Source organism: Phocoena phocoena, chromosome 7 (assembly GCF_963924675.1).
Source record: "Phocoena phocoena chromosome 7, mPhoPho1.1, whole genome shotgun sequence".
In the NCBI taxonomy this organism is placed as follows: Eukaryota; Metazoa; Chordata; class Mammalia; order Artiodactyla; family Phocoenidae; genus Phocoena; species Phocoena phocoena.
Window position 1 is genome coordinate 48,467,949 of NC_089225.1, and position 24,869 is coordinate 48,492,817.

General features: G+C 34.8%; 1 protein-coding gene across 11 annotated transcripts in view; it reads right to left on the bottom strand.

Annotated features, from left to right (window-relative positions):
* LOC136125942 (sodium channel protein type 3 subunit alpha) overlaps positions 1–24,869 on the bottom strand; it is an 80,849-nt gene that overhangs the window by 45,007 nt on the left and 10,973 nt on the right. Inside the window, exons 4-13 of one of the 11 annotated variants that reach the window (XM_065880945.1) lie at positions 24,431–24,559; positions 23,658–23,749; positions 22,587–22,859; positions 22,325–22,388; positions 16,973–17,114; positions 15,664–15,870; positions 9,338–9,622; positions 3,299–3,499; positions 1,976–2,108; positions 201–439 (exon numbers count right to left, since the gene is read on the bottom strand). In XM_065880945.1, coding sequence (XP_065737017.1) covers positions 201–439; positions 1,976–2,108; positions 3,299–3,499; positions 9,338–9,622; positions 15,664–15,870; positions 16,973–17,114; positions 22,325–22,388; positions 22,587–22,859; positions 23,658–23,749; positions 24,431–24,559 — 1,765 coding nt within the window. Of the gene's footprint in view, positions 1–200; positions 440–1,975; positions 2,132–3,138; positions 3,500–9,337; positions 9,623–15,656; positions 15,871–16,972; positions 17,115–22,324; positions 22,389–22,586; positions 22,860–23,657; positions 23,750–23,840; positions 23,933–24,430; positions 24,560–24,869 lie in introns of all 11 variants that reach the window. The other 10 variants (XM_065880938.1, XM_065880944.1, XM_065880942.1 and 7 more) reach the window with 10 other exon arrangements.

The following is a 24,869-nucleotide window of genomic DNA, read 5'->3' on the forward strand; positions in this document are numbered from 1 at the left end:
TGATCAGTCAGCACAGATGTTGGTCTCAATAGTCAGCATTTATACCTTATCACTGAGAATACCTTCAATATTCCTTTAAATATTTCTTCCTATGAAGAAAGATGGTATAATTAGGGGGTTCCACACACAAATGGATTTCTTCTTTGGTCTATCTGCCCCATCCCTGACAAAGTAAATAAGTAAACATCAAATGAACTCACCAGGTTTCCTACAGTCAACACACTACTGAATTGACCAGTCATTGGGTAGTGCTCCATGGCCATGAAGAGGGTATTCAAGACAATGCATATAGTGATGGCAAGATCAACAAATGGATCCATAACAATTAAATTCACAAGATGCTTTACTTTTAGCCATGGATCACAGCAGTCCCAGATCAAGAACACATTGGCAAATCTATACCAGCATGGTGGACATTTCTGCCTAGATTCTTCAAGCTCTGGAGGAACAATAAAGAGTAAAAGTAGTAAATAACAATAAAAACAAATTATTGTTGTTGCAGATTATACATTATTTGATAAAATTGATGCTTCTACTTGGGGTTGGAAGTTCATATTAGTTTAACAGACTTGAGAAGACAATCCCATTAAATATTTTCACAATATATTCATAAAAAATGTCAAGTAAATAGACTTTCTCCTTTAATTAAACAGAAAATAAATACTTAGAATTTAATATTTTGCCTCAAACTAACTTATCTATTAAATTGCTGTATTTTCTTTATCAAAACAGAATTTTAAAGTAAGCTTTTAGAATTATTAAATATATCAAACAATTATTCTTTTGAAAGACCTTTTTAAGAATACTGTCTAAAGCTGTGATCCTTATTAATGTGTGTGACCCATTCTTTCCTCTCTCTCTCCACATCAGCATTGATCTTCCACACACTGAGAATGTAGTATGCCCTTCTTTTTTTTTTTTTTTTTTTTTGCGGTACGCGGGCCTCTCACTGTTGTGGCCTCTCCCTTGCGGAGCACAGGCTCCGGACGCGCAGGCTCAGCGGCCATGGCTCACGGGTCTAGCCACTCCGTGCCATGTGGGATCTTCCCGGACCGGGCACGAACCCGCGTCCCCCCCATCGCAAGCGGACTCTCAACCACTGCGCCACCAGGGAAGCCCTGCCCTTCTTTTTAATATAGATTTAGACCCAAATCTAGTTCTGTTATTCATAATTACTCATATTTTTCAGAATTTTAGCTTAATATATTAAAAAGGCACTAGTAATTTAATGGGTGAAACCTATTATAATTATTATATGCCCATTTGTATATCCAGTACGCCAATGGGATAAGATACATGTAATTGAAGTTTTCTAAAGAATTCATATTAGATATGACTTATAAATGATTTATAAAATTGCAGTACTAATATAATATTCCTCCAAACTTGAAGAAATGGGGACTTAATGAATGAACAAGGAAATAATTGTTGCTGCCCATTCCTGTGTATCAAAATCAACAAATATTTGTGTCAGCTGTTCATTGGAGGAATGTAATGGTTTCTGTGTATGTGGAAGATGGAGGAAAAAATCTTTTTTTAGGGTCCCTGTCGAAGTGGAGCACAGGTTTTGATTCCTCCAACTTATTCATATGCCTCCCCAACCCATCACTACCTCCATGCCTGGACAACAGATTGAAGCTTGAAAGAGATGTTTCCTTGTGCTTCTAAAACTTAAAAAGGCAAGTTTTTAGTCTAATTGCTTAAGGATAATATAACATAAGGATAAATCCTCACTGATGAGGTATCAAGTGGTGAAATATCACTCTTCAGATGAGAACCAGAATCAAAAAGAAATAAGGACAATATTAGTTTTTGTAATCAATGTGATAATAGTGTATTCCATATATTATCTACTTAGGTCTATTATACAGCTTTGATCTTGGGTAACTGACTTTCATAATTCTATGGGAATAAATAATAGTTCCATAAAGTATATAATCATAGGAAGCTGACTATCCCATGACCTTCTTCTTACCCTCCATTGTGTTAGTCAGGATGCTGGCTATGCTCATGGCTCTTTGTCTTCCGGAGGAATCCTCTAGCATCTCCATTGAAATCTGGTAAGAACTTAGCCTTCTCTTTCTGACTTCTGTTTCATTGGTGGTACCCTGCAAACCAAACACTGCTGGCTCAAACAACCCTTTTCAATGAATAATACAACACAACGTAGCATTTCTCTGGAAAGGCATGCTACATGCAGTTTTCCCAAGTCACAATTTTCAAGTAATAGTAAAATACTAAATTTATTATTAAGTTATAAATACTTTAAAAAATCACAGATGGTACCCTAAAGGGTTAAAACAAGAATTTACTAGTTGGATGCAATTATATAAGGCAATTACGTTGCAGAAATACTTTAGTTTACCTGTTGGAATTTTCAGGGAAAATTTTCATAAGCATGCCAAAGTCATATATTATTCCATTTCATTCAAATGCAAGGAATTTTAACTTATCTCAATGATTAATAATCAGATCAATCTTCCCCCAAAACAAATAATAGTATTATATAGTCTTCAGGCTGAATTATTATCTTTGAGGCTATATTGAAAATATTGACATATATGGGCCAGTTTTTTTCCATGCACAAACACAGATGTACAATGAAATGTGTGTGCTTTCCTGAGATTTCTTTAGTTATTTCTATATGCCATCCTGTAAGAAATCAAAACACTTTAGAGTCATTTAATAGACATCAAAACATTTTAGAGTCACTGTAATATTGACAGTTGTATGAAAAGTGCCCATTATCAATATATTGGTCATTACAATATTTAATTTTAAGTATATGAAATTTCCAGAATATGAATAGATTATTATACAATTCTGGGTCGACAAACATCTATAATAGCAATTTGGTTGTCAAAGCGCCCATTATTTTGTGCTGGTAGGTCGACTGAATTTGCAGATACGAGTTTCATCCCAGTCTCTAAAAACTGGGCTCTTTTAACCTAAAGCATTTGGAAGTTAATGGTCCCACACAATTTAGTTGGTTCTAAAGATCCTATTGTTTTCCATTCAATAAATCATATATTATTTTTAAGGACTTTCAGTTTGGGGAAGCAGGTTGGTATAACAGGCTAAAATGCCCAGGCCTTGGTTATTTTAAATTGGTATATAATGTCAGTAGAGCTAATTTATTATCTATTATCACCTCTGGTGGAAGTTGTCCAGTAGGTGAGGTTAGAGCTGACGGTCCACCCACCAAGGAAACCACACCATTGCAATCCACAGTGCTGTGCATCTTCCCATTTGCTGGAAGCCCTGGCACCATCCTGGATGACATACTGGCCTGACTAACGTTACTGTTGCGTCGCTCTCCGTGTCTGTGTGGCACAAACAGTGAGTCTCTCCTGCTCTCGCTGTCTTCAAATGTACTGTGTTCATCATCAGCAAAGTCATTTTCAGAACCAATATCCTTTGCCCGACCTCTGAAGCTGAAAATACTCGTTTTGCTATTGCGTCGTGGGGAAAACAGGGAGCCACGGATACTTAATAGAGACTGAGGAAAGAGCAAGGAAGAAAAGAATTGGGATGGGGGACACAACTATTTAATAAAAGTCTTAATATTACAGAATCTATTTGCTTTTGGGTTAGAATAGTCTTGCTCTTAAACACAGGTAATCAAGTTTACAGAGAACTCATATGTTTTGATATTTTTATTAAAGACCACAATGTAAATTTAAGTATAAAAGAGTAGTTTTTCTGATTAAGAATTCTGATATGCACTCTACTAAGTGCATGACCACTTCATTTAATCTTCACTCTAGTACTGTGAGGTGGATTTTGTTACTGTAATATTCTAGGAGCAGAACCTGATGCTGGAGAGGACAAATGATTCTTTTTGGTAGGTGGCTTTCACTCCTAAATGCTATGGTCTGAAAGGGTACACAACTTGGAAAACAAGTTATGGTTCAAGTGAGACTGTTGGCTTAAATTTAAAATATTTGTACCAATATGTTACTTTTGGATAACGATTTAAAAACAAAACCATTATCTCTCCATTCTCTTATTTTGAGTTCTAAAAGGAAATTACTCTTTTTTTTCTGGACTTGCTTGTCTCTATCCACATGGGCATAAAAGTCACAAAACTTAACCTATGATGCTGTCTTCTAAATTTGCTAACAGTTTCCCAAATGGCTACTAATGATTCACCTGTTTTGAGGGAATATATGTCATAGCAAACACAACAGAGAGAATGCCTAAATTGCTGTATAAATTACTATTCTTACTTAAAATTTAACACTGCCTTAAAAAAGTAAGGCATTTATACATGACTTTACCAATAAGGGTGATGTAGAAGACAGCATATCCTTCTAATCTCAATTTAACTTTATTAAAAGGAACTGGATGATTCAGAAACTTTTAAAATTATATTTGTTTGTGAATAAATCAAGCAAACAGTTTCTGGTACTTGAAAATGAGGATTTAGCATGAAGCCCTTTCTTCCACTTTTTCAATGGACTTTAAATCAGCAGCATCAAATAATTCTGTGTTTATTTTAGCCTTGGTGAGTTTTCAAAAACATCTCTATTCTCTTGCAGAATCTTTGTTTACTACCTTCCTCATTAACAATGACATTTCCAATATTCCCCTCACCCCCAGCAGTTTCTCATGGCCTGTTCTATCTCTCTGCATAGCCAGGGTAACGTATATACATACATACACATACATATGCATACATATCCATATGCCAGCAGGAAACATGCCTGGACTTTCCCTTTCTCCCTCCAAGCTTCGGTGTAAAACCAAAGAAAATAATTCTAGTGGAAAAAAACGTAAGAAAGGCAGACTCCCTCAAATTTATTTTTGGTCCCTCTGCCTAATTAGGTCATGCTGATTTTCTTAGGCCCCATTTTTAGTTTTATTTTTATGGCTTTTCCCTGCCTGCAAAGCACTAGAATAATCTTTTTGCCGTCTGTCTCAGTGATGTTCTGGAAAGATACTATTCATTGAGAAATGTGCTATTGCTTTGGATTTGGTTAGAAACATTCACAGGAATTATTGACTGCCCAGCTTATCTAGCCTGAGACTGTGTGTATGTGATATTCAGTTCATGCAGCAGGTTTGTTTACCCAATGTCAGTCGGTAGTTAGACTGATTTTCCAGTCATCAAAGTGATCAAGAAATTAGACGTTGTGAAGACATTAATTCAGCCCTCAGTAATAAGGAATGGTAATGTTTTTAATCTCTTCAGACTCAATTTAAATGATCAATATGATATTTGTATGTTCAGACTCATATTTGAAACCTTAGTGTGTAGTTTTAGGTCCCAGCTTTCTGGAATTGGGATTCAGTAAACAGGGGGTAGGACTCTGGAATCTCTGAGTATTCAACATACATTCTAGGTGATTCTAATGCAGGTGGACCTCACCCTACACTAAGAGGAATACCAACATTGTCTTACACTAATTCCTAGGATGGCTCAATACAATCATCTTAATATACCTGTGTTAGAATACTGTCTTTGGAAACTGAAAATCTGTATACACAGTATTGGTTGGGAGTATGTGGTATGTGTGTACATCCATAACATATCTGGTACATGCCTTTAATTTGCATGTTTTTATGTCAGGCTGTTTTCAAAGGCGTTCCAGATCCTTGGGTTTATTTGAAACTTCTATTCACTCTTTAGAAAGTATAATAATGGGTGTGAGCACAGCTTTCAAGGCAACAGAAACTGAGAAAAGAAGATAGCAAAAATAGTATTGAGAGAAAATAAACCAAAAATAACACACTAGAAGATGCAGCAGAGTGGAGGGAATACCCACAGCTGTGGCAGCTCTTTCTCTACGGAAAACAAGCTTTTATGTTTTGAGGACCTAAAGGCCATCTTTCTTTGCCTCAGGCGTGCCAAAGTATAAATTCCAGGCATCTTTTTCTTTTGCCTTGTTTCAAGAAGGTAAATCTGAACTCTTTTTCTTAATTTTCAGTAACAAAAGGGAAAATAGAAGAATTTAGGTGTGTAAGACACAATCCTGCATGTAGGGACTGAACCTGAAGTGGAATGGGATGTCAAAATGGAAGATGCAGGGAATTTGAAGATGTTCTAGTAGAAGCATGTAAAGTGAGTATTTGTTGGAAATACTCACTTAATAGGATTTCAAGTTAAATATATGTAGCTTATCAATGTTTTCAATAAGTCAACAACTACACTTGGTTCTAGCTATAAAGATTCTGGTTTAAAATAGTCTCCTCATGTCCAGACAACATAGATAAAATCTTTGGGGGGATTCACTTTCCATTGTATGCCTTTAAGTACTTTTTCATGCTGTCTATGAACATGTATTATCTATTTAAGAATAAAATAATATAATAAATATAAAATAACATGTAAAGTTTATGTTAGTAGAGGACAGGGTACCCATTATTTATGGCTTCTTGGCTTTAACATTGTTAGAAGATATGTTTGTGTTGAACATTATGCCATGTCCATCTTATGCTTCCTATCCCCACTACCTCCACTGATTCTCTTACCTTTTAGAGAGTTTGTTTATACAACCAGACACTGTAAAGTGCTTCTGGTATATTTTTGCTTGTGAGTTGTGGTGATGCTCTCTGCCTGTCTTTACTGGGATATGTAATTATCAATGCTAATAGGCGATTTCTTTTTCTTTTGCAACATCTACTATCTATCTATTTCATCTATCTATCTATCTATCTGTCTATCATCCTATCATCTCTTTCTCTCTCTCCCTATCTATGTCTACGTATGTCACTATCTGTCTATTTACAAATATGAAATGAACTACATATAACGTATGTATATGCCAATTCTGTTTTTAGTATTTAAACTCTGGCTTTCAGCTAACTTCCCTGTGCTGTTCCCTCTCTGTGGTTCACTCAACAGAGGCCTTCCAGCTGCTTCTTGAACATTCTGGGCATATTACCACATCAGGGCCTTAGACTTGCTCTTCAGTGAGCCTGAAATGCTCTTTGATGAGATAGCCTCTCCCCTTGCCTCCTCGAAATCTTTGCTGAGATTTCTCCTTTACAGTGAGGGCTTCCCAACCCACCCTATTTAAATTCTTTTTTTACCACCGGTTAGTGTTCTTAATCCCCTTTTCCCGCTTTATTTTTTTTTCCATAGCACTTATCACTTTCTGACATAGTCTATAACTTATTTTGTTTATTGTCTATCTCTTCCTTTAGTATAAAGTTCCATGAGGTCAGTGAATTATATTGTTTTGTTCATTGAGATTTTTTTCTAGAACTCTTTCTTCCACATAGTAGGTGATCATTGTGGATTGGCTGAGTGAACTGATCCACAAGCTTTTGGCTGAGTGAACTAATCCACAAGCTTTTATTTGAGCATTATATTATGAAACAATGATGGAAATAGTGCTATTTTCAAAACACCTAAATATGTTCATGTAATTATTACTACTATGTGTATACATTTGTGATAACTGAAACTACTCAAAAAATTTTAGTTTTCCTAATTTGTAATTCAATGACCCATTTTAACTTAATAAGAGCTCTACTATTTGTCACATAGGGTTTCTATATATTGCTTAATATATAGAACTCTTTAAGAACCCACAGCTCTTTAAGGTAGACATTATTACCCCATTTTACAGAAATTTTACAAAGTACAAGTGACTCAAACAAGGTCACAGAACTAATTTAGAGTGGAGATATGAACATAAGCCTTCAGTCATTATGCTATAATGTCAAATATTCCTAATCTTAATGACTCCTAATGGTCTTAATAATGCTAAAATATCAGGAGTGAAGTTTAAGCCAAAAAATCTAATCTGAGAAATTAACTTGGCCTATTGAGCCTCAGGTTAATCCCAAATGTATTATACTCATGTAATACCATACTTTATATTTGTACTATGCAAGGTAATAGTTGGATCTCTTGATACTGGCATTATCTGTAGGGAAATGGTTTTTGTCTTATAAATTTTTGTGTGTGCATATATATTTTGTCCTAATATGAAAATTCAAGTTATAAGTTATTAATATAGAGTTTATTTCTTTTTAAAATTCTTACTTACATATTCAATATAAACTATAAAATAAACACCCATTGTTAACTAGCATATGCATTTTCCTCAGCCAAGAGCTAAACACTATACTGAATTTTGTGTTTATCACTCCATTTTTTCAAAAATATTTGTTTTTTATAAGACCCCTTGGATGATGTACAGTTTTTTGATTTAACTTAATTATATAGCGTGTCTCTCAAAGCAGTATCTTTAGGACATAATTCTGACCCAGATTAATATAATTAGAAGAGTTAATAATTCATAGCCCATGAAATTCTAATGGAACCAGATAGGGTTCAAAGCCATAATTGTACTTATCACAGATTTCATAACTATTTACTCTTCATTATGCAACTGATAAAACTTATAAACAAAGAGTTGAAACTATTTTCCCTCTTTGACTTGAAAATATGCTGAAGAATTGGGTACTTGGCATTAAATCAGAGCAAAAACAGACTGTCTTTAATTTAGTTCTCTTCGAGAGCATTTAGGTCATAACTTCATTCTAATGTATCAAGGCATGACACCATATCAGCATAATGGAAGCTCATGAGAGTACAGTTCTCATATCAAAAGATGAAAGCAGGGCTTCCCTGGTGGCACAGTGGTTGGGAGTCTGCCTGCCAATGCAGGGGACACAGGTTCGAGCCCTGGTCCAGGAAGATCCCACATGCTGTGGAGCAACTAAGCCCGTGCACCACAACTACTGAGCCCGCATACCACAACTACTGAAGCCCACGTGCCTAGAGCCTGAGCTCCGCAACAAGAGAAGCCACTGCAATGAGAAGCCCACGCGCCATAATGAAGAGTAGCCCTCGCTCGCTGCAACAAGAGAAAGCCCACGTGTGGCAATAAAGACCCAATGCAAACAAAAATAAATAAATAAATAAATTTATTTTAAAAAAAGATAAAAGCAAAAATCCAGAGATATTTCTTTTCAAAATTCATACATATCTTGCATCACAACCTCAGATAATAAAGGCAGAAACCCATATGCAAAAAAAGTAGGTTCATCTGAGGTCTCAAAATGGAAAAGGTAAACAAGGGATTACAAAACTCTCTCACTGAAGAAAATAATCTGATAGATAGTTTTCACTCCCCCACTTCCTAAAAAAGCTGATTAAGAAAATGGTCTCAAAATAGTGCAATGCTTAAAACTGATTACCTTAAAATAAAAGTTATTAATGATTTAATAAAAGTCCCTTTTAAAGACAATTTAGGGTATAAATTTAAATAATCGTATTAAATGTTAGTTCCCTGTCCCTCATTTAAATCAGGTATTACAAAAAATATACCAAAATACAACAATGACAAAACAAACTGGAGCACTTAGTAGAAAACCATACCTGATGAGGGGAGTAGAATTTCTTGTCACTAGTCAGTCGATTTCCATCCATGGAGAAAAGGAAGCTTCTTTTGACACTGTCCTCAGATACAGATTTGGGAAACCTGTTTCCCGCTCCTTTGTTTCCTTCAAGATGCTCCCTCTGTCTTCTTTTCTTTCTTCGGTTCCTCCACTCCTTAGCACTTTTAGAGCTTAATTTTGATACTTCTGAAGAGCTTTCCAAGAGCTCTCCTAACCCACCTATTCCACTGAAATCTCTTGAAGCAGCTGCTGCTGCTGCAACTGCCTGTTTAAACAAAACCAGGCATTATTTAGAACATACTACTTTGGAACAGTTGAAAGTGATACAAATGTTGCTATTTAAGACTATTAGCTATATGTGAAAATGATGTCTTCTGGTCATTTCATTGTGTTTTACTACAAGAGAGTTTACTTAATAACAATTTTAAATAGTATAAAGCAATATGTTAGCTTATGCATTAAGACTAGAAAAGTCTGGTTTGGCACAGCTTCTGAAGAGTCTTTTTTTTTAAAACTCTGTTGAGATTAGCTTCATTTCAGGGAACAACTGCTCTCTTAAAAATATCTTCTACACTTTAAAAGCAAATGTTCTCTAAGTGGTGGTTCTTGGTCTGATTACTATTCCAATTCCATCCATAGGTTTATTCCTCCCACTTGTGATTGTGAACAACCTAGTGGTATTTTTTCCTTCTAAATCTAGGACAAAAGTCTTTTTCTTTTCTTCTTTTGTGAACTCAAAGCATTTAAAGTGTCTACTCTTTTACCTCTAGATGGGAGTAGTGGGAATGTATTGGCTAGTTGATCCTCTTCCTTTATTTGAATCACATTCAGTGTTTGTTCCCATTCCTGGGGTCATATTAATCTCACAGTTTAACATGATTAATTTATTAGATAGCACTTTTAGCTTTAAATTTTAAATGTTTATATATTATTTATTATTATTATATATAGTAACAAATGATTAACATAGCAGTCAGTAAGTACCTGAAATAATCATTCAAGGGATTATGAATACTTCTTGAAATACTTTCTTTTCGTATTTCATCACTAAATATACTTAAGCATTTTGAATTTCTGTACCTACTAAAGAAACACAGCAGGTCTGAGGTGAAACATGGCATGCCAGATGTTTTGTATTTTTATTTATATGAATAGTAGTTTTAGATGGGAATTGATCTAACCAAATTGGAGAAGATATGAAACTCAAAGCTGATTTCTCATTAAGTATATTCCTGTTTATAAACATAAATTATTAAATTATGAGAATATTGGCTCAACTCTTTACATATGTCATTACTGAATACAAACAAGTCTAATATAGCTACCATTTTGTTCTATCTTCTCCACTTAGACTCTAAGCTAGTTAGGAATTCTGTCATTTGTGTGTGTGTGTGTGTGTGTGTATGTGTATGTGTGTGTCTGTGTGCACATTGCCTCTTCTGTCTCCTGACATAAAAAAAGACTCAGTAAGTATTTGGTGAATTAAGGCAAAAAAAGACATCAGTTGTTGTTACATCAGTTGTCTTAGACACTGAGTGAGGGTGGGGGAAGAACAAGACATACTTAGACTTGACTTTTTAAGATCTCATAAAAACTATGTGTCAGAATGGTCTGTATAATAGAAACATATTTTAGAAAAGAAGATAAAACTCATATTGAATGCTTTGACAACATGTTGTGCTTTACGTTTCCTCCTTCTTGAGAAGCAAACCTTCCTAAGTAGCTTCCATTTCTGAATCTCATCTCAACTAAAGATTTTAAAAAAGGTTTAAAACTAAAGGTGCTGTGATACGAATTCTCTGAGATTAACATGACACCAGGGATGGGAACTATAGCATTACATATAGTACTAAATATGTGTGTTAGGCTAAGCAACACATAAAATCTTTATATTGAATACTATATTCATCATGGAAACCCAGATCTAAGACTCGATATAGGACAATGCCTAACGTTTAAATCAAACTTTAATTCAGAACTTACAGAATTGCATATAATCAGATAACCAGATTATTTTATTGAATTCTTGATCATCAGTATCACTTTTAATATCATCAGTAATGAAAGATGAGAAATATTAAGGGCCCTTTATAAATATGAATGTTTAATATAAATGTGTAAAATAAAGTGGATAAATGAAGTACTAATCTGTAGCAAGTTAAATATGGTTGCATAGTACTTGATACATAGGAGATATATAATATACACCACTCCTTGAAAGAATGAATATATATATATATTTCTTTTTATCCGAATAAAGTCAGTTCTCCTTTCCATTTTGTATAGGCAGAAACACACAACACATAGTGCTAATAATTTATTGGCTTGTTTGTCGTCAGGAGCAAAGGACGTGGAAGTGGTGGTAATATTCCCTTGCCATAATTCTGAAACTCAGTTCATTTAAATCACTTCTGGAATTTGTTTTGCATAAGACATGATTTCCCTACCTATCATGGGTAACAGTTGGAGTAACTCAAAACCATACAGATTTGTAAGGCAACAACGGTAACCTCCCAACACAACACATTTTCTGTGTCACTCGTTAACTCAAATTTGTCACTTGTTCCACTTCCAGGGATTTGCCAATTCCCTTTCAAAGGCAGATGTTTCCTGTCACCTCCCATGTCTGTGTACCTGTTTATACCCATCTCTGTGACATGGCCAGTGTCCTGTTTACTTAGACTAATAGGGTTACTTTCACAACTGCCTTGCTGAATTCCTCTTGTAACAAATAACAAATATGTGCTAATATTTCCACAGGGAATAACATTTGCTTTTTCTTATATCATTTCTGTGTGATTCAAAATAGGCTCTATAACTTACTATATCTGTGTGTCCTTAAAAAATAAAACCACATGACTATGTGTGATTATACTTCACTGTAAACATAAGATCCAGTTTTAAAATCCCCCAGTTTTAAAACTACAAGACATTAACTATACTTATTACAATTCTACCCCTAATTATATTGGATCTCTTAAATGCCACTATTTCTAATTTTGCCCCAAAGCTTACTCCTAAATTTTTCCTGTCAGACCAATATATACTGCTATGGAATATGCTATGTTGGGCACTATTAGATGTTTAAAGATCACAAATTAAATGCCAAACACAAATATGACGGTATAGGACAAAGCATTTCTTTCTTTGTTGGCTTTTCTCTCTCTGTCTTTTAAAGTTGTACTTGGTTTGTGAATCCACTGAGCTGAATATGAAAATTTTTTTTCATGTCTAAACAATGACTAGCACTAGGAGGTCCTTTAACAGTTATTAAATAAAAATGGAAATGATGCTAGGCTTCATGAAGTCATTAGCTAGATAGTAGCTTTTGAAGAGTCAGAGGTGGTTAGCAAGACTCACATTACACTGGAGCACCAGTGATCTCATGGGTGGACTAAGTCCACCCCCCCACCTGCCTCCACTCCCTCCTCTCCTTGAACACTGGCTATTTATTGGTCATTACCAACTGCATTGTCAATAAGGAAGTAAAATTAACTTAGTCCTGTGCCATCCCAGTCAATATTAAAACACTGGGATAAGATACCCTGGAATCAGTATAATTTTTTTTTATGTATGAAGCTAAAGCTGAGTCAAATCATGATTTGATCACTGTAATCCAATAACTGACTTTTAAGTGAAAAGAACTGACATTTTTTTAGCTGACCTAATTAGGATAGAGATAATTAAGTTCTTTAAACTTCTGTTAGACATAGTGCACTTTTACTGCTAAATTTAAAAGATTATACTCTTTTAATTGATGCCATATTTTCCCTAAAGTGGCTGAATTTCAGAGTACATTCTTACCCCTGTACTGTATGTCTGTTTAGTATTTTCAAGCACATCGCTTTGTCTGTTTTTATAAATGATAATAGAATAATCCAATGCTTTAAAATACAACTGTGCATTATCTATCTATATGTATACATGTATATTATTTCCTATAACATTTATTTAAGCTTCAAAATGAAGAAATTCTTTGCCCTGCAAATAGCTATCTTATTTCATTATCTTACAATAATGCTTCAAATATTTGGAAACATCCATCTGAAAAAAATCACTATGCACAAAAGTTATTTGGACTTCTGCTTCTGATCAAGATATAATAACAGCTCAGATTTGCTCTTCCTCTGAAACAACCACTAAAACAGACTAAATACATGTAACAGTGGTTTTTAAGACACTATATGAATGGGCCATTGGGTAGAATTTTCAGAAGGATTTTCACTTAGTAGTAGGGAATAATTAGCCTTAGATAAAATTCTAAGTTCTCCTAACAATTCTTCAAAGGTTTGAAGATGGAAAGGATCAAACTGTTTATAAATAATTTAACTATGCTCCCAAACAAGGATTGAAAATTTTTATAGGAATACAACAATATCCAGCACCCCAAAAGGTAAAGTTTCAGACGTCCGGAATTTAATTGAAGATTGTCAGAAATGCAAAAAAAAATCAGGAATATGTAACTAAAAATGAAGAATAAATTATGAAAATTGACCAAGATCTGACACAGATGTTAGAATTAGCAGACAAGGACTTTAGGACTCTAAACAGTTATTATAACTGTATTGTGTATGTTCAAAATGTTAGCTGTGTGGGAGATATAAAAGAGATGCAGATCAAGCTTTTAGAGATGAAAACTATAATGTCTGAGATGAAAAATACAGTGGATGGGATTAATGGCAAATCCAGTGTTGCAGGAGAAAAGATGATAAATTTGAAGACATAACAGTAGAAACTATCTATACTGAATTGACAAGCTGATTCTCAAACTCATATGAAGCTATATATTTTTAAAATATATTTGACCTGGAATAGTCAAAACAGTCTTGAAAAAGACTATCTGATTTCAAGACTGTAGCTATTAAATAGCTACAGTGATTAAGAGAGTGCAGTTTTGATACAAAGAGAAGCAAACAAATCAATTGAATAGGATAGAATCCAGAAATAGACTCACTCACATATGGACAATTGATTTTTGACAAAGGTTCAGTGGCTGTTTAGTGGAGCAAAGATATTTCGTTCAACAAGTGGTGCTGGAATAATTAGATATCCATATGCAAAAAAAGCCTCAACACATAAATCACACCACCTTACACAAAAATTAACTTAAAATGGGTCATTGATCTAAACACAAAACATAAAACTATAAAAATTTCAGAAGAAAAATTAGGAGAAAATATTTATGATTTTGATTTGGCAGAAATTTCTTAGATGCAACACCAAAAGCATGATCAAAGAAACGGAAAAAAAAGTTTGATAAACTGTACTTCATCAAAGTTAAAAACTCTTACCTCGGAAAAGTACAGTTAGGAGAATGAAAGACAAATTACAGACTGGGAGAAAATATTTGCAAAGCATAGATATCATGAAGGACTAAAGGACTTATTTCATTTATATATTAAAGCTACTCAAACTCAATAATAAGAAAACAAACAACCCAGCTAAAAAATGGGCATAATATTTGAATATCCACTTTACAATAGAAGCCATACAGATAGAAAATAAAAACATGAAAAGATGCTCAGATTCCTTAATAATTAAGAAAATGCAAAATAAGACATCAGTGAAATACCTAGTAGAATGGTTGATAAGACTGATCATACCAAATGTTGGTGAAGACATAGAGGATTTATAATTCTTACTGAAGTGAATCGGATTTCGCTTTGTCTTCCCATGACTTTCACCTTCAATTTATGTTTTTTTCTTTAAATAAATACTGTTTTTCTCTCTCATTTCCTCAAGACATGAATGCCCCATTCACTATGGCCCTAGCCCAAACGTCCTTTCATATTAATGAGAATTTAAAGTTGGAATCTAATAGCAGATGCCTTCCTGATATCCTGTTGTGCTATAGAAATTCCAAAGAATGGTTAAAGTTAGGTATGCATAAAGTTTTCTTGTTCACATTTGAGATCAATCAACTATAGAATAAAACTTCAAATGTTGTAATTAGGGGTAAAACAGGAATAGTTGGAAATATCCATTATGTATATTTTCTACATTAAACTGAAAATCAAAATCTCCCCTGAGTTTTCATGTGACAATTGCATATTTAACCTTATTCTGAATATGTTTTCTACCCTGAGCTAATTTCCTTATCTATAATATCTAAAAAGCTACTCTGACTCTAACTTAGGAAACAATTTTATGTTTGAATAGCTTTTTCTTTTCTAATGACAATGCCTGTATGCCAAATGAAAAGCCAGTTCCAGTTTGACCTCTATGGTACAACAATATTCCTACTTAAAACTAAATAATAATAACAATGATAATAATAAAGAAGCTTTGCTTATTATCACTTAGTACCTGAGCTTCTTCCTGTTGCTTTTTAATCTGTTCGAGCATTTGCTGAAATTCAGCCTCTTTCTGTTCTGCCTCTTCTAAGGTGGCCTGATTCTGTTCTTCATAGGCCATGGCTACCACAGCCAGGATCAAATTCACCAAATAAAAAGAGCCCAAGAAAATCACCAGGACAAAAAATATCATGTATGTTTTTCCAGCAGCACGTAACGTCTAGGGAAAAAAAAAAAAGATAAATTTCAACAATATTTTATAAAATGTCCCCAAATAAAGATCGGATTAGCATCATTAGACAGTCAGAAGACAAGTGCTTTTTAGCATTCAGTGTATTTTGACCAAGATTTTATTTGGTGTTAAAATGCACACACACACACACACACACACAGACACACAAATAATAGTTAAATTATTTGAGGCTTGATTGTAGTGTCATTTGATGTAAGCATACACATTTCAAATTAGTATATACTGGATATGTATTTGAGCACTACTAAAATGCTTTTCTTAGAGTCTATAATGTGGGGCAATATTACAAGTAAGGACACTATTTTTAATTCCTTTCAATGGAGTTACTACTCTCCACATCATCTAGAGATAACATCTTTCTTCCCTCCTCTCCTAGCTCCAATTAACCTTAGGTTTAATTTGAAATTTTTATATAATTGAATTTCAAAATCTTTTCACATGTTCTTGTTAAATCCACAACTATATTATAAACTCAAAGTCATGAACATTCTCTGCATCCTCCATAGCCCCTAGCAGAATGCCTGTCATCAAAGAATCTCAATATACATGTACTGAGTGAATGAACAGTTGGGATCCTAGGCACACTTGCTTTATGCTGTACCCTTCTCTGTATTCTAGAGTATTATAAACAAATATCTATACTAGTCATTTCATATATGTTCATAAATTTAACTTTCATGCATGTTAGTTTGAACCTTTCTGCTGTGCTCTGAATGTGTGTGTCCCCCACCCCCCGCCCAAATTCGTATGTTGAAATCCTAATGCCCATTGTGATGCTATTAGAAGGTGTGGCCTCTGGGAGGTGTTTAGGTCATGAGAGTGGAGCCCACATGAATGGGCTAATAAAAAGAGTGCCTAATAAAAAGAGACTCCAGAGACATCCCTAACCCCTTCCTCTGGGTGATGACACAGCAAGAAGATGTCAGTTTATGAACTGGGAAGAGGGCTCTTGTCAGAATGCGATCATGCTGGTGTCTTGATCTTGGACTCCCCGGCCTCCAGAACTGTGAGAAATGTATTTCTGTTATGGCATTTTGTTATAGCAACCCAAAGGGACTAATACACTTACCAGCTGGTAAAGGTTCTCCCAGTAGTCTTGAGTCATGAGTCGAAATAGAGACAAGAAAGCCCAGCTAAAAGTGTCGAAGCTTGTGTAGCCATAGTTGGGGTTTCGACCAGCCTTCACACAGATGTATCCTTCCGGACACTGGCTGCAAGAGAGAGAAATGGAGCTGGGGTCAGCAGAGCATTTATAGCTATTTCAATCCATATTAATTTATAGGAATTGTCAAAACCGAGAGTTGCTGTCTGTGATGAATTTGCTTGCCTTCATTTCCAGAACACTTTAGATATTGTTCACAGTGAAACTGTTATCAGATGAAATTTATTAGGAAAATCAATAGAAAACTTAGGTGTGAGGAATCATTTATAGACATTTAGAATGGCAGAGAGGCAGCAACCACACATTTTTTTGCCTCTGACACCTTTCTTTTCAAAGTAGCAAGAATCAGTGATTAAAAATGAAAAGTCAGGGCTTCCCTGGTGGCGCAGTGGTTGAGAGTCCGCCTGCCAATGCAGGGGACGCGGGTTCGTGCCCCGGTCCGGGAGGATCCCACATGCCGCGGAGTGGCTGGGCCCGTGAGCCGTGGTCGCTGAGCCTGCGCGTCCGGAGCCTGTGCTCCACAATGGGAGAGGCCGCAGCGGTGAGAGGCCCGCGTACCGCAAAAATAAAAAAAAAAAAAAAAAAAAATGAAAAGTCAGAAAACAACCAAAAGGTAGGGAACAACTTAATGAGTTACTTCATTAGTCACTTCTATAAAAATTCCTAAAATAAAACTTACATTTTAGAATAATTATAGATGTGCAGAAAAATTGCAAAGAGAGTACAGAGACTTCCCATTTATCCCATGCCTAGTTTCCCATATAATTAACATCTTATGTTGGTATGGTACATTTCAATCAATATTGCTATATTATTATTGGGCTTCCCTGGTGGCGCAGTGGTTGAGAGTCCACCTGCCGATGCAGGGGACACGGGTTCGTGCCCCAGTCCGGGAAGATCCCACATGCCGCGGAGTGGCTGGGCCCGTGAGCCATGAGCCTGCGCGTCCGGAGCCTGTGCTCCGCAACGGGAGAGGCCACAACAGTGAGAAGCCCACGTATTGCAAAAAAAAAAAAAATTGATATATCATTATTAACCAAAGTTCATAATTTAGTCATATTTTCTCCGTTTTTCCCTAATATCCTTTTTATGTTCCAGGATCCCATCCAGGATGCACATTACATTTAGTCATCATGTCTCATTAGGCTCCTCTTGGCTGTGACAGTTTATCAGACTTTTCCTTGTTTCTGATTACCTTGACATTTTTGAGGAATACTGGTCAGGTATTTTGAAGAATATCTTTCAATTGGGATTTGTCTGATGTTTTTCTCATGATTAGATATTGAGGTTATGGATTTTTTGGGAGGAAGACCACAGACGTAAAATATTATTATCCTTACATCATATCAAGGGTACATGCTATCAGTATGACTTATCACTGTTGATGCTAACTTTCATCACCTGACTTGAGATAGTGTTTGTCAGGTGAGATAGTGTTTGTCAGGTTTCTCCACTGTAAATCTACTCTTGTTTTTTCTTCTTTTTCCATACTGTACTCTTTGGAATAAAGTCATTATGTGCAGCCTATACATAAGGTGCAGGGAGTTATGATCCACCTTCTTAAGAGTGGAGTATGTACAGAAATTATTTGGAATTCTTCTGCATGAGATTTATCTATTATCTCTCATTTATCTATTTATTCAATCAGTTATTTATATAAGTATATACTCATGGATATTTTATACTTTGAATTATAATACAATTTTATACTTTGAATTATAATACAATTATATTTATAATATAATTATTGTAATTTTTTGCTCAAATTGTTCCAGTTTTGGCCATTGGGAGCTTTTTCACTTGACTCCTGTATGTCTTTGCCGCAACACATGGAGGTGTGTGTTTTGTTTTTGTTTGTTTTTCAGCACTTTCTTACATTCTGGAACTACAAGATGCTCCAGGATTATCTTTTATATTTTCTGCCCCAGTCCTAGAATCATCCATTTCTCCAAGGAGCCCTTGCTCTTTTATTGAAGAACAGCATTAGAAATTATGATTAGTGTGTGTATGTGTTTGTGTATACACATATATCTCCTCGCTCTGCCAGCTGAGGGCCTAGAAGCAATGACACTGCCTTGGTAATAAACACAGCACCCAGATCTTGTTTTCTAATACCATATGTATATATTTTTGTATGTGCCTAGATTAAGCTAAATATATGGTCATACTCATTTCTCCAACTTTATTTCATTACTATGGGATCATTCTGGATTGATCCTCCTCCCTTTGCTTATCTGTAACCCCTCACTCCAAAAGTGAGAAACCTGGCTTCTGTCATCTGCTATCTATATACTTAATTGTTCAGTACCAGTATACATGTATAATTGTTTCAGTATTGTTAATCCACATTATCATGGAAAACAGCTTTATCAAATAGAGTACAGTTCCTTTTGCCTTAGTCTTACAGGCTCCATTCATTTCTAAAGTTTCTTAGATTAGCACCTGTTCCCCTCCTTCAGTGAGGTTATTTTATATTTTAAAATATATTTAGATACCTTTGTCACATTCTGTGTTTCAACCTGGGATCCCTAAACCTCACGTAAGATTTTTTTTTTTGCTTATACTGTTCAGTCTTTGTGCTGTAAAGTTCTATGAATTTGACAAATGCTTAACGTTCACCATTTCAGAATCATACAGAATAGTTTCTCCACCCTACAAAATCCCCTATGCATCAACCAGTCAAGGCCCTACCCTGAACCCCTGGAAAACATTGATCATTTTATCATCTCTATTGTGTATCTTTTTCAGAATGTCATGTAATTGGAATTATACAGAATGTAGCTTTTTCAGATTGGCTTTTTTTCACTTATTAATATGCATTTAAGGTTCATCAATGTTTTTATGGCTTGATAGCTCATTTCTTTTTATTATTCAGTAATATTTCATTGTATGAGTATACCACAGTTTGTTTACTCACTTCTTGAGGGATAACTTGATTGCTTCCAGTTTCTTGTGATTATGAATGCAGCTGCTATAAATATTCATATCAGGATTTTGTGTGGATATAAATTTTCAAATTAATTAGCTAAATATTTAGTAGGGCAGTTGCTGAGTTGTATGGTAAGACTGTGTTTATTTTGTAAGAAACTGCCAAATTGTCTTTTAATATGGCCGTACTATTTTGCATTCCAACCAGCAATGAATGAATGAGAATTCCTATTCTGCATCTTCACCAGCAGTTGGTATTTTCAGTTTTTAAAAAAAATTTCTGTCATTCTAATAGCTATATAGTAGTATATAGTAACTCATTATTGTTTTACTTTCAACTCCCTAGTGACAAAAGATGTTGAGCATCTTTATATATGCATATTAGCTATCTGTGTATATTCTTTTGTAAGGTGTCTGTTCAGAGTTTTGCCCATTTTTAAATTGGGTTATTTGCTTTCTTTTTTGAGTTTTAAGGGTGCTTAGTTTATTTTGGATACAAGTCCTTTATCAGATATGTGTTTTGCAAATACTTTTTCCCACTCTATGGCTTGTCTTTTCACTCCCTTTACAGTGTCTTTGCAGAGCAGAAGCTTTTAATTTTAATAAAGTCCAACTTATCAATTATTTATTTCATGGACTGTGCTATTGGGGTTGCATTTAAAAACTCATCACAAATTCCAAAGTCATGTAGCTTTTATTCTATGTTTTCTTAAAGAATTTTAATAATTTTGTATTTTACATTTAGGTTTATGATTAGTTTTGAGTTAATTTTTGTGTAGGGTGTAAAGCTGTATCTAGATTCATTTTATTGCATATGGATCACCAATTGTTTTAGCACCATTTTTTGAAAAAATTTTCCTGTCTCTATTGAACTGCATTTTCTTCTTTGTCAAAAACTAGTTGACAACATTTTTTGTGGTCTATTTTTTTGGCTGTCTGCTCTGTTTCATTGATCTGTAGCTACTATTTCCCAATACCATATTGTCTTAATGACTATAGTCTTATAGGAAGTATTGAAGTTGCATAGATTTCTTTAGAATTTTATTTGACATTTAACAATAGAGTGATGGTCAATTTTACCATGTAAATTACCTGACCCATAGCAGGTACTCAATAAAGGGAAGGGATTAGTATGGTTTAGTAGGGATAAAGTATGCATTAACCAACCTTATCCAAAATTTCATCTAGGTTTTTAACCGTAATAATAAAAACAATAGCTAACATGCAATAAATGTTTTTGATGGACCAGGTGCTAGTCCAAGTGATTTATATGTATTAAGTAATTAATCACCATAATAGCCCCAAGGGAGAGATGATATTACTCTCTTCATTTTAGAAATAAATAAACTCAAATACAGAGAGCTTTGGACACTTTTCCAAGGTCAAAGAGATTTTAAATGGTGGAGGTAGGATTTGAACCCAGGTATACATAAACTGTAGAACCTATGCTCTTATTCACCATGTTCTCCTACCAAAGTTTGAGAAAACTATCAGGAAAAAAAATTTCCCCCAAATTCCATCTCTGTGACTGGTATATGGTTTCAGTAACCCTCTTAAACCTTTATGAACACACCAGTTTCCCATTTTCTAGGATGACTCAAAATATGTTCTGTGTAAGTTCTGTGATCTAAGAGTCACTTACTATTGCTATCCCTTGGCTTCTAAGAAATTCACTCTCTACCCTGATTTAAAATTAATTTATAATACTCTTGGCAAAATATGTTAAGTATGAGAGACTAGCAGGATAGCTAAGACATTACAGCATCTCTTATTGTAGAATGTGAAAAAAATCTGTAAAATATGCAGATGCAGACTCAAACATGCCTTTGACATACATCTGCCATGTGGCTTCCTTGCACACAGGATTTCATGCTATTTCAAGAATACCTAAGTCTCTCAAAGCAGTTTCCCAACTGGGTTTGCACCCTGAAGACCATGTTACAGTCTGGATCATTTCTAGCCACAGCAAAACTTATCCCATCAATACATCCTCACATCAATCAAAATGTACCCATCTTATGTTTCCTTCCCTGTAATTCTTAAATGGCTCTGATGGGTTTACAGACAAGACAGATGCTGGGCCTTCACACTTGGAGCAATAATTCAGGTACATCCTAACTGTCAAATTCTTGATGACAGTTCTTCACCCAAAGGGATGATTTTAATGGCTGTGAGTTTAGAATTGATACCAATCCAATTAAGACAGAGAAGGTACTTCCTAGGTAGGCAGTACCACTCTTTATTATACACATGTAAGGCTACCCCGGTATATTTTTCCTATTTGCTTTTTTTCCAAAGTGTTCTACATCTTTAGAAAAAAGTTATCCTTACCCTGCATCTGAGCCATTTCCACAGAGTAAAGGGTCTTTTTGTCCATCCAAAACATAAAAGTGACCTGTTAATATAAAGAATAAACTGTTTCATTTCATATCAGTCCTATTGCCATCAGGAACAAATGAGAATTTGTTTAGTTCAGTTATTTCCAAAGTGGACACCAATTTACAAAGATGGCTTCAAGCCCACAGCCTCAACTATTTATAGTTGAAAACTCATTCAGCAACACTGAGATTAACAATGGAGCAATCTTGCTTACCTTCCTCTTCAATGTAATCCTTCCAGTTAAATGTGCTCATTGTTACATTAACAAATGTCCCATTTGAATTCATTGTGCCATTAAAGAAGGAGGTGGTGTTGGTTTCAAAAGCAGAATTGCTTGGGGGCCATTGCAAACATTTATTCCGCAGGTTGCCCATGAACAGCTGCAGACCAATTAGAGCAAACACGCTCAGACAGAACACAGTCAAGATCATGACGTCAGAAAGCTTCTTCACAGACTGTATCAGGGCACCCACGATGGTCTTTAAACCTGAGGAGAGAGAAGGATAGATCAGCTGAGGAAGAGTGTCATAAGCCACAATGTCTTCTTAATAGTCATACACATTCTCTTTCCCCACAAACAATTGTTTGTCTCTTTAGACACCAAAGCTTTATGGACAGCCAGATGGTTTGGGAAATGGATGAAGAGCAGATTTTATTTATGATCAGTGTGATTTCTGGAGGTTTAAAATAAAGGTGTAAATATCTAGGCAGGAGGTTTTCTTAATGTGTGGTTTTATGTGCTGCCACGAACATGTAAAGGCAAACTTGCAGTTGTTTTACACTTCAGATTTTGTGTTTCATGAGGCTGTTTCTCTCCAACCATTTTTTAATACTAGCTTCCAAGTAGCAATGATTTAGAGGAGGAAAGAATTTTAAAATAATAAAAATCCCATGCCATGTACATGCTGTTCAATAATAATCTTTGCTCCTTTATAAGAGGAGATCCACTTTCAAAATAGATCTGCGGTAAATGGTAAAATCTAAATCAGTTAGTAAAGCCATGGTAGCAAAGCTTTTTTAGAATGTAAGAAAAAGAAAACATTGCATCGTAAATGCAAAAAAAAAGTGGGTGAGAAAGAGAGCAAAACCAGTATTTTTTATAGACACCTCATGCAATTCTCTGTTAAACTCAAAGGCTGACTTTATAAATAAACATGCAATTTCATTTGGCATTCTTGAAGATGACAAACAATAAACAACAAGGCTAATGTTATAAGTGTAATTTCAACCTCAATATTATTACAGTGTATTTAAAGTCAGCCTCGGTGTTTAAGCTAGCTCTCACCTGGAATAACTGAAATTGTTTTCAGTGCTCGGAGAACTCTGAATGTTCTCAACGCTGAGACATTGCCCAGGTCCACAAACTCTGTCACATATCTGTAATAGGGAGTTCACACACAAACACAATAACACAAAAGAAAAGTTGGAGATATAAGGGGCCTACCATCTTACACCAGTTTCTTCTTACCTGGGATTACAGAAATAGTTTTCAGAGCTCTCAAGACTCTGAAAGTTCGAAGGGCTGAAACATTGCCTAGGCTTACAAATTCTGTTACATACCTGTAGAATTAAATCAGAGTTACTGATAGTTTTGGAAAAGTTTATACTAAATAAAGAATGAAAAGTGGTTTGGTTTGGCATATAGAGCCCCTTGAGTTTTATGGAAATGCTATAGACTTCAGGGTGCCATGTGCTAACAGCTGCCTTTACGGAATAAAATATTGCTGCTTTATTTCAATGCAGTTTTCACTAATATGAACAAGTTTGTTTACAAAACTAATCAAAGTACAGTTGGTGGTATTAAATTATAGTCAATGAATAACTTCACTTTGATGAAGTAGAAGACTATATGGCATGAAGGTAATTCCACTTATTGCTCATTTACCAGATATATTTACCTTGCAATATATATTCTAATATGTATTCTCAAAATATATGAGGCATATAGTTAATTTGGCTTATAAGCAAACTCTACTTTAAAAATATGTCACAACTACCTGATTTATGCTGCAACTATTTTCATTCCTTTGAGCTTAACATGTTTTCAAAAATACTCACGCCATCACAATGACACTGAAATCCAGCCAGTTCCATGGATCACGAAGGAATGTAAAATCTTCTAAGCAAAACCCTCTTGCCAAGATTTTTATAAGTGACTCAAAGGTATAGATTCCAGTGAATGTGTACCTAGGAAAAGCATCCAAACAAAAATTAACTGCTTCGTTTGAACTGTTAAAATATAGCAAATCCTATCCTTTTGCGGTTTTTCACTTCACTAAGGCCTTGTTCCTTATTTCCACTTACAAAAAAAACCTGCTAGTTTAATCTTATGAGCTTGAGTAAAGGGTTAAACTGAAGAGATAATATCTTCCACAAAGAATCTGATCTTGTTTAAATATTTAGGTTTTAGAATAATAGTTTCATGTGTTTTATGGATATTTATCAAGCTTGATCTGCTAGAGTAACACTGTCCAAATGAAATATAATACAAGCTACA